This window comes from Schistocerca piceifrons, chromosome 1 (genome assembly GCF_021461385.2).
Source record: "Schistocerca piceifrons isolate TAMUIC-IGC-003096 chromosome 1, iqSchPice1.1, whole genome shotgun sequence".
Lineage (NCBI taxonomy): Eukaryota > Metazoa > Arthropoda > Insecta > Orthoptera > Acrididae > Schistocerca > Schistocerca piceifrons.
This window is the reverse complement of record NC_060138.1, coordinates 41,924,746-41,944,602: the sequence shown is the minus strand read 5'-3', so window position 1 is coordinate 41,944,602 and position 19,857 is coordinate 41,924,746. Positions and strand designations below refer to the sequence as shown.

The window sequence follows — 19,857 nt, the reverse complement described above, 5'->3', positions numbered from 1 at the left end:
TTAAGTGTCAGGAAGTCGTTTCTGAAAGTATTTGTATGGAGTGTAGCCATGCATGGAAGTGAAACGTGGACGATAAATAGTTTGGACAAGAAGAGAATAGAAGCTTTCGAATGTGATGCTACAGAAGAATGCTGAAGATTAGATGGGTAGATCACATAACTAATGAGGATGTATTGAATAGAATTGGGGAGAAGAGGAGTTTGTGGTACAACTTGACAAGAAGAAGGGACCAGTTGGTAGGACATGTTCTGAGGCATCAAAGGATCACAAATTAGCATCAGAGGGCAGCGTGGAGGGTAAAAATCGTAGAGGGAGACCAAGAGATGAATACACTAAGCAGATTCAGAAGGATGTATGTTGCAGTAAATACTGGGAGATGAAGAAGCTTGTGCAGGATAGAGTAGCATGAAGAGCTGCATCAAACTAGTCTCAGGACTGGAGACCACAACAACAACAGCAACACAGGCATTTGCTTACAGGGTCATTCCATGCCAAGTGGTCTAGAGGCTCCCACATGACCCTCATGGATTTTGATGAAATTTTGTATGAACATTCACACATGTTCTCAATGAAACACTGGTAAAGTTTCAGTTTCAGAAATTCAATACTTTTGGAGATACAGTCACTTGTTTAAGACCAAAGCACAGCTTTCTATAGTGCGTCCTTGAATTTTCAGCAACTTTGAGATGAGACACCTCTGTAAGTATTTGCATGAAAGAAACAAAACTTGGCCATCTTATATAACTTTTAGAGCTCTTTAAAGTAAAATATTAAGAAAAGGATTTCTGAGCAATTTTTATATAGATAATTTGAAGCAAAGTTGGGCGAAAAAATAGCTGTTTTAAAAAAAATGAGAACTTTAGTTTTTTATATCTCCAAAAGTAATTGTGGGATGTACATGAAACTTTGCACACCGTAACTCACCAACACAAGGTTTTAGAATATAAAATTTCATTCTCCTCTTGCTTTCCATTATTTCACAAATCTAGGGTAAAGTTGACGATTTTTCAAAAAGTGCTAAAAATGGGTATTTTTAGTCAAATTTTTCAAAAAGTGTTATCTCCAAACTCTTCTAAACTATGGTCAATAGAAAGAGCATATTTTAAACTATCTAGAATAGTGGATTTGGTTTTGCAATGCAAGCATATAAAGCCCTAAAAAGTAGCATCATCAAAGAGGTGCACTGGAAGTTTGAACACATTTTTCTGGCACTCAAATTATAGCCTAAAAATTTTATTTTGCCTTATACATGTTTATTAATGTTTGGGATAAGTGAAATAAAAAGTCCTGATGAATAGGACCTAGCTTAAGTCCGAATAGCAAAAGAATAAAAATAGAAACAATGTTATTTCTTTTTATTAATTTTCACCCCCCCCCCCCCCCCCACTCTCTCTCTCTCTCTCTCTCTCTCTCTCTCTCTCTCTCTCTCACACACACACACACACACACACACACACACACACAATTATTATTAAGAATGAATGTAAATCATAAAAATTATTTGCATAATGATCTAATTATTAGTTGCCTGTTTAATGAACAACACCACCTTACTCATGGAAAAGAAGTGTATAAATGAGTTGCTATGGTCCATGGTGGCTTAACCACTACTAGTTTCATTTCACCTGAGAAAACCAGCATTCCCATTGCCATAGGGGCCACGCCCGATAGCTTAGCAACAACAGCCATGGGTGGGTTTCTTTACCACAGGATCCCAAGCCTGATAAGGGTTTCTTTACACAGGTTCCCAAGCCTGATAGTAAAATTATTTAAGTGCCCTGTGTAAAATTAGAAGGCACTCTTGGGTTCCTTAGATTGTTTCCTCTAACCTATTTCAATTTTTGATATGCTACATTAATTTTCTGATGAATATCAAGAGGAATGGTGTATTGCCGGCCAGACGAATTTACTGATGGAGCTGGAATAACTGCAATAATGTGGTATTCCGGAACCCAGCACTTGTCACTTCTTGGTGACCAATAAAATGAATTTGCTGGACCATGTGGGCGCATAAAGTTTATTAATGCATCCCTTTGCTCTGTGGAGGTCTCACAGATATCCCCAATCCACCACACGTTTTCATAGATGCATGCAACATTTTGTCCTGGTTGGAGAGCAGACATTAATATGCCTCCTTCATTACTGTGACCCATTTTAGCTAGAAAAGATGAACAGTCATTTGAAACTCTGCTGACCTGAATTGTTGTTTCATCAATAGGTAAAAAGTGATGATTTTCTCTAGTGCCTGCTACAGTTTGTTCAGTTTTAAACCTCTCTTCTTGTGACACAATATTTTTTTAATTTCATCTTTACTGACAAAAACAAATTTAATTCCATTAATCTTTTCAGAGCAGAAGTGAAACAGATCTAGTGGATAGTCCATTAAGTGGCTGTTGCAAGCTTGCTCTTGCTGCTAACCGCTTTGTGGTACCTCCAATCCCATCACAAGGTGATTTCCCGTGACTAGTAGCAAAAAAATTCCATTCGGCTGTCATTCCAAAATCACTCTTATGATAGCACAAATTTAGGAAATTCTTGAAATTTTTATATTAAGCACTGGAACCATCACTGAAATAATGAATGTGGGATATCTGTGCAAACCGTGCTTTTATATATTTGATGAGCTCCTTGACAAAAACGTGAACTGTAATAGTGTCATGCCACAAACAATCACTGATAATGCAAAAACTTATAGATTCCACTTTCTCATTTTGACAAAAGTAGATAACAAATGGATGAATTGTTGCTTGACCATTGTCCCAGTGGAAGCCTTGCACAGCATCCTGAGTGATAAAGGAATAATTTTCTGCAAAATCCATTAGGGCAACAAGCTCTTCGTCTTTCAGATGACATTTAAGGCCTTTAAGATGCAAGCTTTGATGCTTGGCAATGTAATGATGGCATGACAGACTCCATATTTTATTTTTTACATCTTCAATAAATTCATCCACTACCATTTGCTTCGTGTACAGTGTGGCCCAATCGGTATGTATCCATTGCTTAAACACAATAACTTCCTGTGGCTCATGATCTAGGAAATAGCTAGCAATTTCAGATGCTATAGCTTCGGGCCCAGGACACCTTTCACAGCGATGTAGCATGCACTGTTTAGAGTTCAAACTGCAAACTGCCTTGCTGAGAATCTCCTTATAATTTTCACATATACCAGCTCCGCTAAGCATAAGCTTAACATTTTGGTGAATTGTACAGATGCAAACTGCATGCATTCTAGCTGATCCTACTGTTACACGCCATTTGGGTTTAAGTTCACAAAACTCTGAGAACCCTATTTCAGGACCATTTATATTCTTATAGATAACATACATTTCCCGTAAATTGCAAAGTAACAATCTTTTCTGCATGTATGTCTTTCTATCTAAAAGTGTAACTGAAATACTATCTTTTTTTCCAGGGCACAGCCTACTGTACTCATCATCTTCACAAAAATTTCGCACTCTACTAACAACTTCTGCTGGTAATTTCCTGCTTTGCCTAATTTCGGGAAGTGCCAAAATGCCCTTCTCTGCCTTAAGCTTCTGAGCATTCTTCACCATTCTTTCGGACACACCGAACTGAGCTGCTGTTTGCCTGACTGTCCAACTTACAGGTGCCAAGGTTAAAATTTGCATCTGTTCTTTATGAATTGCATTCTGCATCTTGGCTTTCAGTTCGATCAGCAAATGTGCATAGTCGGCACAGTTTCCACATTCCTTAATTTCACTAGCATCTTCTACTTGTCAGTTTACTCCCATTGCATTTACAATTCTGTTTTTAATCACATTTTGAACCTTTTGAATTTTCTTCTTCACATATTGGGGCTTATCTCTGTAGCTTACTGTTCTCTTCAGGGGTGAAATACCGCTAGACAACAAGCTACTATTTAATTCTTCTTTTGGTGTAAAGTCCTCATCAGAATGTGATGATGAGGCTGATAAAGCTTCGTAGAAGTATTTATTTAAGGTAGTCCTGCAAGCTGGACAAATTTTCTGACCTGGCTTTATGTTATTAACAAGCTGCTTCTTCAACATATCAGAAGCCTTATTAGCTGTTTCAGTTTCAAGAGTGCGAATTCCTGCCTTAACATTATGATTCACATTCCCAAAGGGATTGAAGCATTTTTTTTGTAACCTCTCATATTGTGTCAATAACAGGGCTTCATGGTGTAGGCAAACTTGAGAGGTACTGTCCAGCTTTGCTTCAGAACGTCGGACCAACAACTCTTTTTCCTCATCACTAAAACACGCAAACCATTTTAGAGCACCTTTTTTGGCAAAGAAAGTGACATGACACTTTGTTCCACTATCTCCTTGACCAATTGAGCAGGAAGGTATGCTGTTCCCTTCTGCATCAATCTCTAATCAGTAACTAAATAATGTATTTGGCCTCTAAGTGCAAACTATAATCTGCTTAATTTTCAGACAAATTGCTATTGAATGAAATTATACACAATGTATAATACCAATGAAAAAATCTAATAAGAGATATATGCTATAAAAGACACAATCAAAACAATTTTTTGTAAATTAGATTACAAACTTTGATGGTCTTACGAATCACTTAACAAGCCACACTCACTCAAGAGAACCCACTCACTATGCTGCAGACACACCACTGAAATACTGATTGTTCAAACAAGGCTCACAATAATGAAACAATCTGATTGTTAAAGTACTTGTTACCATTATATTTTCTATAAACAGCGAATCCTGTGAATTTTCTCTGTGAAACTAGTGGTTACGTATTTACCAAGCTAGTAGGCTACATTTAAGTGTGATTAAATACAAAATTAAAACTCTTAGATGTTTAACCAACCAATTTCACGTTTCCCTAATAACTTTAAGACAAAAATTCACAGGTTACAACACCTAGGTATTAAAATCTCTGCAATACTGATCGGAAAATTTACATCACTTGATGCATGGTTCAAGCAAACCGATTCTTTTTTGGAAAAATGTTTTATACAATTGAATACAAAAATTAGGTCATTTTCCACTTGTAAATATTTACAATTTTGAGAAGTACAAAAAATATGAAGCTATTATTCATTGAATTCTTTATGATCTGTCAATTTTTTTTTTTTTTTTTTTTTTTTTTTTTTACAAATAAGAAGAGTTTTATGCATATGAACACTTATGATAAAAGCAGAAGTGCTACTTCTCATAGTTTTCAAGTTTTTCTGACAGTCTCATTGCCTATTTACCAGATCTTTTTATTTTAATTATTCAAGGCACTAATAAACATTTATTAATCATAATAAAAGGTTTCAGGTATAATTTGAGTGCCAGAAAAATGTATTCAAACTTCCAGTGCGCCTCTTTGATGATGCTACTTTTTAGGGCTTTATATGCTTGCATTGCAAAACCAAATCCACTTTTCTAAATAGTTTAGAATATGCTCTTTCTAATGACCATAGTTTAGAAGAGGTTGGAGATAACACTTTTTTTGAAAAAATTTGATTAAAAATACCCATTTTTAGCACTTTTGAAAAATCGTCAACTTCACCCTAGATTTGTGAAATAATGGAAAGCAATAGGAAAATGAAATTTTGTATTCTAAGACCTTGTGTTGGTGAGTTATGGTGTACAAAGTTTCATGTACATCCCACAATTACTTTTGGAGATATAAAAAACTAAAGTTCGCATTTTTTTTAAACAGCTATTTTTTCGCCCAACTTTGTTTCAAATTATCTATATGAAAATTGCTCAGAAATCCTTTTCTTAATATTTCACTTTAAGGAGCTCTAAAAGTTGTATAAGATGGCCAAGTTTTGTTTCTTTCATGCAAATACTTACAGAGATATCTCATCTCAAAGTTGCTGAAAATTCAAGGATGCACTTTTGGAAACTGTGCTATGGTTTCAAACAAGTGACTATATCTCTTCAAATATTGAATTTCTGAAACTGAAGCTTTACCAGTGTTCATTGAGAACATGTGTGAATGTTCATACAAAATTTAATCAAAATCCATGAGGGTCATGTGGGAACATTTGTCGATATTAGACCACTTGGCATGGAATGGCCCTACAGCAAAATATATCAAAGGCTTTGCAAAGACTATGCAATACATCATGACAACAAACTGTTTTTGATGAGTGTGGCATCACAAATGTTTAAATGAGGTTCATTTGAGCAGTTGCCAGCAGTCATATGCAAACATGCAGAGTTGAAGTCACATATGAGTAGTGTCCTCTTCTGCTTCCAGCGACTTAAAAGTGTTGCTGTTAAGCAGCCAGATGCTACCAGGAAAAATTTTCTGGTGCGCACAAGCAGCCAGATTTGCATATGCGCAAGACAGTCTGACTTGTAGTGCAGTGCGGGAAGGGGGTCGGTGCTAGTCTGCACGTGGTCCGTGTTTACGTTTTGTGATTTTCCAGTTTTCTCTTCACTCTCACATCAAATGATAACAAAATGGATTTCTGTGGTTGGGAGCTATCAACTGAATTAAAGTACACGTAATTACGGATGACTAAAATATGTTATTAGTTTCTGTTTTCTGATTTTATTTCACTTGCATATTAGTGGAATTCAAGAATTAATTGCCTTGCAGAAATTGAAGTTATTTTTGTCGATTTGCAAAAGAAATTTGTCTTTATTAATTTTTTCTGCAGAAGCAGTCAACTTATTTGAAACAAAGTGTTTCATTCCATACTATTTTCTAGTGTCAACTATTCACTGAACTTCAAGTACACATAATAAAGAACCAAACATGAAATAATACTGGTACTATATGGCAACTGGCATCCCATAGCCACATGGAAAAGCTTCATTAAATACCAGGTAGGAGCCTACTTCATTGTGACTCTGGACATTTGAACGTGCACTTTATGCAAACTATGCATTTCAGTAAAGTTTATGAAATTTCAATGCCCTTGGAGTAGTCTCTAATGTCCTGTTTCTTTTATAACATAATGTAAGATCTTTTAATGCTTTTTACATATGAACCTAAATTAATGGCCCCTAAATACATAGTACTGAATAACATGTTTTGTTTCAAATATATTTACAGCTTTAGCAGAATTTTACATAACTGCCTTTCATGAAAACCAATGTTTTTCAATCACAAGACATGTTTCAACACTTGTCTAGTACCTCCTCTAAGCTTGACATTATTTCTTAATTTTTGTTGTTTACCTCTTAAATTTACAAAATGCCATTCTTCAGTAAATTATGCACTGGCAGATCACTGTGTTTTATCATAACTCCGCACAAGGCTTTTTTATTAACTCCTGGAGTAGAAACTTCCAATTATTATAAAGTTTTGTGGCTTCACAAACAACCTTGTTAACTTTTTATACAATTTGAAAAAGTCATGAAAAACTTATTGTCCTTCGTTCTGGTGTACACAAAAAATGTATTTTTTAAAAGAAATCTGTATTCCCCTTTTGCAGTGCTGTATGGATGAAAACCTGATTGTAAATGCTATGTAACAGTATTTCACAGAGTGAATAAAAACAAAATATATGTTAATTCACCACACAGCAAAATATTAGGTTACTTTGAGTTGTAAAGTCTAGTTTTGAAATGAATATTATGCCAAGGACGCCTTTTGTATTTTGTAATCCTTATCACCACATAGCAAAGTATAAGGTTACTTTGAGTTGTACAGTCTAGTGTTGAAATGAATATTATGCCAAGGACTCCTTTTGTATTTTGCATTCCTTATCTGGACAGGATACGATAAAACAATTGCCGTAAGTAAAGCTCCTTATATCCCCTCCAAACAACACTCCACAGTGCTGCACATGGTCACGTAATGCCCCACTACACACAAAATTCCAAACAGAAATGCGGCAAAAGGCATATGAGCACAGCAAACACCAAGCATAGGCTTCCTACATCATCGTAGCTGCGCATGCACAGTAATGCTTAGTTTTTGGCATTCTCTGGTAACTCCTCAAATGAATCTGTTTCTAACAGATCATGGGAATATATTGTGAATAGTCATTTAAGAAGCATTACTTTCAAAGTAAATTTCCTTTTACACAAGATGAATTATGTTATGTGTGATAATGTGTGATGCATTTCTTTAAAATTTTACTGGGACATTTATGTCTGATATATTTTAAAGGGTAACACATGCAAGAAAGACCCATATTATATGTGAAAGCTAAGCTTTTCTTGTAGCTATACTATATGTATATCAATTTAAACCATTAACTTCTCCTATTTGTGTGTTCATGCTACTTAACAGTGATGTTGCTACTGGCTGACTACATCATGTGTCCTATGCTCTGTATATCTACTGTCATTGGCTGGAGAGATCACATGATGGAAGCTGTGACTGGCTCACACATCGCAATCTTGATTTCAATGCTTTAGAAACTAACGTTCAGTGTTTGGTGGAATTCATATTTATACTTTCATAATAATAAAATAAGCAGTGTACATATTGCTGCACATCAAAAATCTCTCCAAAATGTGTCACGCTTTGGTGAGTTTTGTTTCCTAAAGTGCCAGGAAGTTCTAAATCAGTCTATAAAACCTTCACCACTCACTCAAAGAACAGACAAGTTTTAAAATTCCAAGGAAAAGTATGCTATCACTTAAGATAGAGAAAGTGCATTTCTACCCATGAAAAAGAGCATACTCACCTGGGAAAAAGTGTATTTTAAACAGGAAATCTGGGAAAACCCAGGAAATTTTTATTCCTTGTCAAGGTATACACCATGACAATATTAGGCTGTGAGGCAGTTGCACCAACTTCAGCTCTTTTAGGTTCTGGTTATTGTTAAAATTCATTCGTGGTCATGTATTTTTTCACATTCCTACCATTTTATTTATGAGTTGAAAAGCAGTTTCATTTTGTTTTTGCTTACTAATAATAATTATGATCTGTTGTACCCATCCCTTAATGATTTCTTAATATGCTTCTCAGCTGTAAACTTCTATTATGAGTTTCCACACTTGATACACTACCCATGATACTTTCTTCGCAAGATCGTAAATTGTTTCATAAATTCATAATTTCATGGAACACTCTCTCGTTAGTGCTATTGTCCTAATATTGAAACCACATAGCACATTTAGTGTTATCGTTACTCATTATCTATGTGATTGGATACCTGATCCAGAACAACTTAAGTTGTGCCATCATCACATTTTAATTTTCCTATGGGCCTCATAATAATGTCTTCATCAAACTGTGTCACCAGTACCTATTGGCTTCACAATGATGCCTTCATCAAACTGTGTCACCAGTACATGTTATGATTGGAGTACTCTGTCATTATTGTCTTTGTTGGCAAATACTGGTTAACAATGTCCCAAAAGGGCTATTCTGAGAATTCTGTCACTTATATACCCTGATACTAAAGCTTTCTTTATGATGGGCTCAAGAAATGTTCCTTTGTAACTGTGTTATCAACATGTTCTTCAACCACCTGGAATGTACCCATTTCAGAAAATTTTAGGTCTTCCACACCCACTGATGACTGGTAAGCTGAAACTGTAAGAATGTATTAATCTCCTAAAAGGATAACAGCACTGTATTTGTTGTTCTTACTTTCACTCATTACCTCCTAACTAATTTTGCACTGTACTGCATGCACTACTTACACTGGTGTCGGAAAAGTATTTGCTACAACTATAGCACAAGTTTTAACACTACTGTTGTTGTAGACAGAACAAGGTAGCTTGAGACACATTTTTTCGGCCTGCCAATATAATGATGTCCTTCAAATATACAACTCCAACACCTTTTCGCAATCTCTATGCTCAATGTCATTCCATTCACCCCTACTTCAATGCTTCCATCCATGTGGTTTTTAACCATGAGCTTGATATTCACTGAATGTGGCACCAGTCTCATTTTTCAGAGTGCCAATTGGTTCCCCTGGCCTCCTAATGCAACTGCATATCCTTGTCACCTATGTTTAACATGATCGCCCATACTGACTACATGGTCATGTGCCTAATCTATATTTCCACACCAACTGAATCAGTTTGACTCCTCTACCAGGACACGCATTCAACAACACCCTCACACGTGTCCTGGTCTGTACGTACTCAGCACCCTACCCCTCATATCTCTCTTTATCTATCTACCTCTTTATTTGTTTATTTATTTATTATTATATTTTTAGAGTCTTCTTTAACTCCACATAACTGTTGAAAGTACAGCCACTCTCCTAGCATTATAAGAGACCTATCACTGCCTCTCATCAAACACATTTGTTGAGTCCCAGTCTTGTCTCTCTGTTGGTTCCTGTATGATTCTTGTTACAAATGGAAGACCTTTATATAACCAAGAACTTAAGGAATACTGATTCCATTGAAGTTGGAATAACAGTTAGAGGTGTTAGCTCTTCCAAATATCGAGGTCAGATTCACTTAGAGGTCTTGGAACTTGCTTTGTATGGACTAAAAAGAGACTGGGCTAACCACACTTACTCATTATTCAATATGAGTGTGTCTTATCTTTTCCATGCCAATATCCTACTTTGTGTTAGCAGAAGAGCCAACACCGTGTTACGAGTGGAGGCCGAAATGCACGCGTTTTAGCTCACGCAGGCTGGCGTGAGAAGGGAAGAACTATACTGACGTGAGGTCTGGAACATGACACGGAATGAGAATGCAGGAAGCGGATGTAATTAGTCTGATACTTAACTTTAATCCATTAATGATGAATGTCGCTCTTGATGGTACATACATGAGTCACAATATTATCTGTTCAGAATACATTCTTGAAGATAGTACTTATAGTAACTGAATATGGCGCCTTGCTAGGTCGTAGCTGAAGGCTATGCTAAACTGTCGTCTCTGCAAATGAGAGCATATGTAGACAGTGAACCATCGTTAGCAAAGTCGGCTGTACAACTGGGGCGAGTGCTAGGGAGTCTCTCTCTAGACTAGACCTGCCGTGTGGCGGCGCTCGGTCTGCAATCACCAATAGTGGTGACACGCGGGTCCGACGTATACTAACAGACCGTGGGCGATTTAAAGGCTACCACCTAGCAAGTGTGGTGTCTGGCGGTGACACCACACCCTAGCTCTGTGGGCATGTCAGTACTTGTGTCTTTATCTTCAACAAAGCATCACATATAATATCTTCATGACATGCCTGTTGAATCTCAAGGCAGCCACTACTCGCTACCCTAACTACAGCACATGTACTACTGCCAGTATGGATTAGAGTAACAACGAGATCATTATCGTCTACTACATGCTGCTTTGTAAAATGGTCTGAAGATACTTACACATACCTCTCTTGTTATCCTGTCATCGAATGCCTCCTTGGTTACTTTCTTCTATATCACATCATTTCCCTGTCCAATAGTGCAGCTAAATGAATTTCAGTTATATAAATTCATGATATCTCTTCTTTCAGGCATGTCTCAAGGAACAGATACCATGGGGAATCCGCAGCTGAGAACACCATTTTTGCTCATCACCGCTGATTCCGCATAATGTCCCACAGCAGCTGAAAGCAGTGATCTCCCTTCAAATTACATATACAATTTCAGTTATGTGAACTGCGGGGATGTAGACACTATCCACTGATATGAATTCAGTATTTACTGCCAACACATGGATTTCCTTTGGAGACACAGTGCAGATGTGATGTGACGGCAACTGCCTCACTGATCATGATACTTGCTAGTTGATATGTCATTATTTGCTATGTTATTGCCTTGTATGTTGTGTAATGTTTAATTACTTGTTGTCTGATGTACCGTTGTCTGTGCTACCAACCCACTCATAGCTACCTTACTTGCCCCTATGTTAAAAGGTGTCTTCTGTTTATTATTCCTCAGAAACTGCCAGCTCACTGCAACATTCTTATGCAGAGAACTGATTTACACAATATAATCTGTACACTCCATGTGCCATTGGGCCAATAAGCCACCCAGGTTTTGCCATTGGGTGTGACCTCTTTCCTTTCATATACAATCACGTATACGACCAGTGCAGCTACCTTGTCGCCAAAAACCCTACACTTTCAGTGTCGACTCTTGCTAGGTCAGAATATCTCGGTATGTATTTCATGTTTGTGCTTTTCCCTTGTCAACTGCATCTGCCATTGTCCCCAGACCTCATCTATTATCTATCTATACCAGAACCATAAAAAAGCAACCAGTCAGTCTGTTCTATAACGAACAATCAAAACATTTCCATTTGAAGGCCAAACAGTCCAGATCAAGAAAAATTGCCATGATCATTGAGACAATTATCTCATCAGCAATGCACCAGGCTGAAGATACCTATCTACTAAAAAACTGTGTCCTTCAGCATGAAGAAGTCTGTACCCGCCTGCTGAATATTTGCCTCTGATAGGAATCGTCAATCCTTCGAAGATTTATTAAGGAACAGAAGGCACGATGATCAAATGGGGAAAGATCAGCACTACAGGGCAGGTGTCTGAGTGTCTCCCACTTGAGTTGGTGTAACTTCCGCATTACAACATTTGCGATACGGGGACGTCTGTTATTATAGAAAAGCAGCACCCATTGTTGCACCAATCCACAATGGCAGTTTTTGACAGACTTGCTGCCCCATACACATTCTTTATTCGCCAATGGATGTCTGCCAGCATCTGTCTTTCGGCAGCCAAGGAAAGAATAACAGCACTCTGGTCCTGTTTCGATGCAGTTGCTAATAATGTCGCCATAGTTCACAATTCTGCACTTACTGCACACATGTTGGAAAGACACTAATGCCACAATAATCCCTTGCCTATATGTCAGTGCTTATATAAGCTCATCACACTTGCACTATGTTGCATATACACTGCAGCAACACCTTCAAATGGAAACTTTCTGATTGCCCCTTATAACTCGTCCCTCCCCTATGAATTTCTGCTTTCAGTCCAGTGACAAATCAGCAATGTTATGTAGTGCGCAAGACAGGGATTGACTGGAAAGCTATAATTTGGAAGTAGAACCATATTTCCCAATCCTATCAAAAAACATTCCATCCTCTTACCTGTAAAATCCTCCATGTGTAAATCCATGATTTTGAAATTTATCTTGACCTAAGCCTAGTACCAACCTGGTTAGCATTAATATTCAGTCGAAGTTGCGAAACAGACACCAACTCTGTATTTATTTATTTATTTATTTATTTTTCAAACCAACTAGTAGCATTGAAAACTGAGCTTTGCTCTGTAAGCACATGACAGGCTCACTGTATGGGTAAACCTACCAATTACCTGCACCAGCTGCAAAATTGAATACAATTGGTTACATACTTTTCCTGTTGCATGGGAAACATGCAGAACCACATAACCTGGCAGACCATGACTTACTAGCAGTTAGCAATTACTGACAAACACAGCCTACCATAACACTTGCTCACTTGCAACACTGTTTTAAAACAAAGAATTATTTCCAATCAGACTTAATGATTCGAACAGACAGTTCTGACAGTGAGATAGCCCGTATGTTGATGGAAATCAGCAAACCCCCCGTGCCCACGGATTGTGACTGCAGTAGAGTCACCCATATTTATTCCTCTCCATAAAAGTAAACTGTATGACTATACCATCTGTTATGACCATAGATGCATTCCACAGACCTACTTGTCACTATGAATAGTAGCAGTTTGCTATTCAATAGTTCCCATTACAAAGTTATCACACCTTCTTTTAAGCTATTACTGCAACTAGAATACTATTTCTGTGTAAGCCTGGAACCGTTTCTGTTGTATATACCTGAACTACCCTTGGAGGTACACTCTCATGACAACTGGCTGATGCAACTCAATCTTACAGATGACCATTTGCTGGGATCCACTAACAGACTCACTGTTCATGAAAAATGGCAGATCAGTATGGATTGCCATTGCACAAATTAATGAGTGGCACAGACAAGGACACACATTAATCACAACATTGCCTAGCAAGATTTTAGTTCCTCTAGTTCTAGTATTTTTGGGAATTGCCTTATGGCGTCTATAGGAAAAAGGGTTACTGTAAGTAACTTGTGAGATTGCCTAAGAAAGTTGTTCTTGAGTCTCGGCCACAAGGCAATTACAGAGGCATGTACCCTGTAGTAACCAAAACCAACCGCGGGAACGCCTTGGGCTGCGGGATCGGAGCCGCCAGGCGGGGAAGCTGCCAGCGGTGAAGCACACACCACCAGGTAAACACAAGGAGAAGTCGGACGACAGAGCAACAACAACCGACAACAACCAACAACGACCGACTATGACCGACACAACAAGAAAGAGATAAACAATGGAGGCTTGTAGAAACCACAACACCAAACACCAACAGTAAATCCACTCGGAACCAGAGCCAGGCAAATGTCAACAACGAGCAACGACCAGAACGCAGTACCGCCGTGATAGAGACGCAATCCAGAGCAAGTACCGGTTCGACTGGACTACACAGAGCGGGTCCCTGTATACGAAACCGGAGGGAGCGGCTATTGGCCGCGGTCTGCACATGGTGTAACGGTGGCACCCTCGCTGTGCGAGAGCCGCTGCGTGGAAGAGCCGCCACGGACGCGGCGCCCTCTATGGGCTGGCCACATCCATTTGTTCTGGCGCGTGTTCAACTTCCGCGGCGGGAGGTACTAGATACCCTTCTGAAGTTCTATGTTTAATTGTTAAGAGCTACTTGTGTAAGCCCTGACTACAAAGGATGTTTCAGTTGAAGCATTAGGTATGTAGTGAAATACTGAACTGTCAATGTGAATAGTATATGACTTTGTGTATTATTGAGGTATTTAGCTGAACTGTATGAAAGTGAAGCAGTACTTGCATTAAACTGTAGATATGTGAGATGAAATGAACTATTAATTAGTGACAGAGTGGACTACTTTTTCCACTAAATAGTATAATACTTTGCTTAAAAATGCTTCACAGCCAATTTTACTATTTATTTTAATGGGTGTCATACAAGACAATTAGCTATAAAAGGGTAGTAGAATTTCTCGTCATTGTTTGAATTCACTTGCTGCGTTTGTGGAATCAAGAGACAACCATGTTTCTAAGTTTCACCTCATTGAATTTGTACCTTGGAGCATGCACAAATAGTAATGGTGAATATGTTAAGAAAATGTTGAAGTTGACAGTGTTTAGTACAGACAGATAGCAGTGACGTACTGATGATAATGGGTTTATTACTGAACACCTGTCCCCTCCCCCTCCACCCAGAATGATGAGACTTTATGCCAGGTGTGCCCATACCAATAAATCATGAACATTTCTCTACAGATCTGACACCACATATAACCAAAATATTGTGCCCAGAATCTGAGTTGTAGTCTGCAGCTTAATTGGTCTTTTATCTGGATTAATGTGCCTAATGCATAAATTTCTTTCAAATCTGTAATAAGAGTTCAACCTATTTGTAATGGTTTACTTCTGTAAGCCTCCATGAGTAAGTAGAGCAAGCACTGGGAAAGTTTCTAGAAAAATTAAGGATGATTGGACTGTGGTTTACTAAGAACCCAAGTAATACTTACGTAACAGTTAATACAAAGAATGACAGTCACATATATTCACCGACACTAAATAAAGTTCACGTCCTAATTTAGCTGGCCTTCAGCCATATTATAGCATCAGGTACAACATGCTGGGTAACACCTGTACTTGTAAGTCTTGGCCCCCTCGTTCTTGACATAATTATCAGAATTCAGCAATGTGGCAACTTTATCAGAGAACTTTTTAGAATTAAACCTCTTTTTTACTGTTTAATCTCCCCCTGGACCCTCACCAATGCAACCACACAGAGTGTTGGAGTTCCACAGTTGGACAATTCATGGGATGAGCAGGAGCTTGGTAAGCACCATTTACTCCCAGCAGCTGTGAATCAACCTAGCTGCAGCTAATGACCATGCCGCTTCACCAACACAACACACCATGTTGCTCCGCCACTGCCCTGGTCCACCAGAATCAAGGCTTTGAAAGGCAAGAAAACATCAAACAAAATGTTCTCTGTAACTGCAACCACCCTGAAACCACAGAAAATATCAAAATGATGACTGTAAAAATCGCACCTGCACACATCTGATTATTATGTAACACTAAAACCACCCTCCCTTAGCTCATAAGGCCCCTTTGATAGCACTGCCTGTTCAAAGGAGTTCTCAGGCACTGCCTGTCCAAAGGAGTTTTTAATCTTTTCAATCACTTGCATTTTATAAAACGTTAATATTCTAATTCTGCAGAAGGCAGAAGAATGTGCAACAGCCACGTGTTGAGAGGGAGTAGGGAGAAAATTATTTTAAAATTTTATTTCTCAGCTGGTACAGCTGTACTTGAACTGGTTGCTTTTAAGACTGGTCACACCCTGTCCACAGTCCCAGTACAACGAGGATCTCAGCATGGTTCTCATGCTGAAAGTACCAACACTGACAGAGAGGTACATTGGAAAAGCATTGATCACAAACTTCGACCAACAGGAGTTATAAATTTTAGTACTCAAAACTAAGTAAACAAATTTCACAGAAGATTATAACGACAAAACAACTTCAGCAGTTCATTGTTCCCATTGTAATAATAATAGCTGAAACAAAAGCATCTAAAATCTGAGCAATAAGCACTGGCTTCTGTACAGAAAATAGAATCTTTGCGGACACTGTGTTAGTGATAAGTATTGTTATGTGCATGTCCTGTACAACATCACAAAATTAGAATCAGTTATTATGATACACCTGTATACAGTCTTTCTGTTCTGTATCGGAACACTTCATGAGATTTCTTCAGACGGTCTGCTTTCTCCATAGTATGCAATGACATGCACAGTATGAATGTTTAAAGGCTGTAATACAGAATATCAATGCATCCAATATGCAACTGAACTTACTGTGTTAATAGTGGCCCAACAATACATATGTGTATACTACTGTGCTCTCTGATTCTATCTATTGCACCATAAACAACTGTTAGTTCTCAAATTCCATGGTCAATGTCTCACGCAATGTATAGTACCATAGTATAAATTGCATTTCTGAACTTATGTTTACTATTTAATAATAAATTACATTTATTCTATATTTCATCTCAATGAGTAGTTTTTGTGTATTTTCAACATTCCCTGAGTTATGTTATCAGGGTGTACACGTGGACAAGGAAAAAAAAATTCCCGGATTTCTACCGGATTTCCCGGTTAAAAATAAACTTTCTCCTGGGTGAAAACATACTTTTTGCCTGTTAACTGACAGTATATTTTCTCTTGGAACTGTATAACTTATCACACCTTTGAATGGTTATGGTTTTATACACAGGCGTACAATTTCCCGGCGCTTTAGAAAACGAAACTCAGGGAAAAAGACACGTTTTGGAAAGATCTTTGATGTACAGCAAAATGTACGCTGCACATTTTCGTATTACGAAAGTATAAATTTGAATTCCACCAAACACCACATTTTACTTTCCGAAGCATTGAAATCGAGATTGCGATGTGCTTTTGTAAGCCAGTCATAGCTCACGCCACGTGATCTCGCCAGCCGATTGACAGCGGATATCCAAAGCTTAGGACACATGATGTAGTCAGCCAATAGCCACATCACCGTTAAGTAGCACGAACACACAAACAGGAAATGTTAATGTTTTAAATTAATATACATAGAGTTGCTACAAGAAAAGCAAAGCATTCACATATAATAATGGTTTTAAGGTTAATACGCTGCAAGAGAAGCTAAGCTTTCACATATAATGTTGGTCTTTTATGCGCATATTACACTTTAAGATGCGCCAGTAAAATTTCAATAATGACATAAATATCTGATCTTCTGGGCTCGAAATTCATGTAAATGGCTAGTCATCAAAGAGTTGATTTTTAAATCAGAGTCAAACACTCTCTGATTTACGAAATTCATCGTACATTCTCACACATAGTTCAACTTGCGTAAAAGGAAATTTACTTTGAAGGTAACGCTTTTCAAACCATTATCCAGAATATTTTCCCGCGACCTGTTAGAAATAGGTTCGTTCCAGCAGTTACCAGAGAGCGCCAGGCAACAGGCGCCATCGCGCTTGCGCAGCTACGATGACGTATGAGGCCTGTATGTTCATACACGTTAAACATTAAAGGATCTTACATTATGTCATAAAAGTAATAAGACATCAGAGGATACTCCAAGAGCATTGGAATTTCGTGACCCATACTGAAATGTGCACATTTAAAGTGCATACTTAAAGTGCACATTCGTATGTCCAGATTCCCAGTGCAGTAGGCCTCGAACTGATATTAAGCTTTTCAGTGAGGTTTTCTGGATGTAAATTTTCTTGGAGTACCAGTACTGTATTATTTTTGGTTCTTTATTAGGGCATATATATAAGTGCTAGAAGATGAAAACGTGCACTTGAAATGCAGCGAACAGTTGAAACTAGGCAATAGTGTGTAATTAAACACTTCGTTTCAAATATATTGACTGCCTCAGCAAAAAATACTAATAAAAGAAAATTTCTTTCAAATTGACAAAAATTACTTCACTGTTCTGCAATAGAATTAATGCTTGACTGTCAGAAATATAGAAATAAAATAAAATTTGAAACTAATAACATATTTTAGATTTCTGTAATTATGTTAATGTATTCGAATTCACTTGTTAGCTCCAGGCCACAGAAAACTGTTTTGTTTTCATATTTGACGTGATAGCCGTAAATGAATAGGAAACAGCAAAACCACTAAATGTAAACATGGGTCACATGGAGACTACGCACTTCCCCACTGTAAATCAGACTGCTCTGCCCATCAACGCCGGATCTACAATATTTGTGAACCAGGGCAATACTAGATAGTGCACCCCCCCCCCCCCCCCCCCCCCCCCCGCTTCTCAGGCGTTTGAGATAGGACGTCAGAATTTTAAAAAACCAGATTTTCAAAAATACGTTTATTTTGTTGCACGCATCTTTCTGAAAAGTCTGATGCATAAAACATATGTGGTCGAGGAAACGTAAGATATGTTATTTGGTCTTAAGTGTGCCAAGTGCAGTGCCACACCTCTTCACATCCCACATCACTGTATTTTACTTTGTGGAATTGAAACGTGTATATTTTGTAATGGATACCATCAAACTATATTCAGGACAGAGGAAATTAAAATGTCCTGTGGTGCGTCTCCTGCTCCCAGTCGGCCGGTTCGTCATCCTGCCCCTCTGTCTTTTAAAAAAAGAAATATTCAGAAAATTTGCACTCTTTATTCCCTATTAGCTAACAACTTGCTGCTTTGTGTGACAAAATTAAATATAGGATACATAAAACCAGTAAAGTCAAACAAGACAGCACACATTTTTTCAACCCTTAGCTCCTAGAATTCTTTTTTCTCGATTTTTGCTACAGCTTTACATAGCATGCTTTCCTTTCTGCAAAAGAATCTATTACTTCATCAAAGTTCGTTAAATGTTTTGCTACATAAAAATCGAAATGTCATTGTCTAATACTGAAAAAGCTGTTAATACAAATAGGGCCCAAGATTGTTGTGGTTTCTCGATCTGATTACGTCTATTTTGTAACTGTCTGCTGTATAAAAGAAAATAGGCATTTGTAATACTGCATCTATTGTAATAAACACTAAATAAACGAGATTGTTTTGGCATAAATGGTATTTTTATAACACCACAGAATATAATTCACAATGTACCAATATCAAATGCCTGTTAGGCCTACTACAAGCTATAAGTTTTATGTTAGGAAATAGTTTCACATTTCATTCATACTCTCTAGCTTCTGAAGCATAAGACCGAAAAGTAGTAGTACGAAGTTTTTATATAAATTTGGAATCGTCATATTCTTCCATAATTGTGAGTCCCCGTTTCTTCTCCTTCCTCATTCTAAGAAACAGTCATGTCATCACTAATTCTGTAACTATTCCTGACAATGTCAAAGCTTATTCGCCGGTTAACTTCACTAACTCCGCCAGAATCACAGGTTTAGTTATCCCGCAATTATTCTCCGATTAGACGTTGT

General features: G+C 37.7%; 1 protein-coding gene across 1 annotated transcript in view; it reads right to left on the bottom strand.

The window, feature by feature from the left end:
* Positions 1-19,857, bottom strand: part of LOC124775752 — a 357,417-nt gene that overhangs the window by 239,627 nt on the left and 97,933 nt on the right. Inside the window, exon 7 of the mRNA XM_047250614.1 lies at positions 3,992-4,233. Coding sequence (XP_047106570.1) covers positions 3,992-4,233 — 242 coding nt within the window. The remainder of the gene's footprint in view (positions 1-3,991; positions 4,234-19,857) is intronic.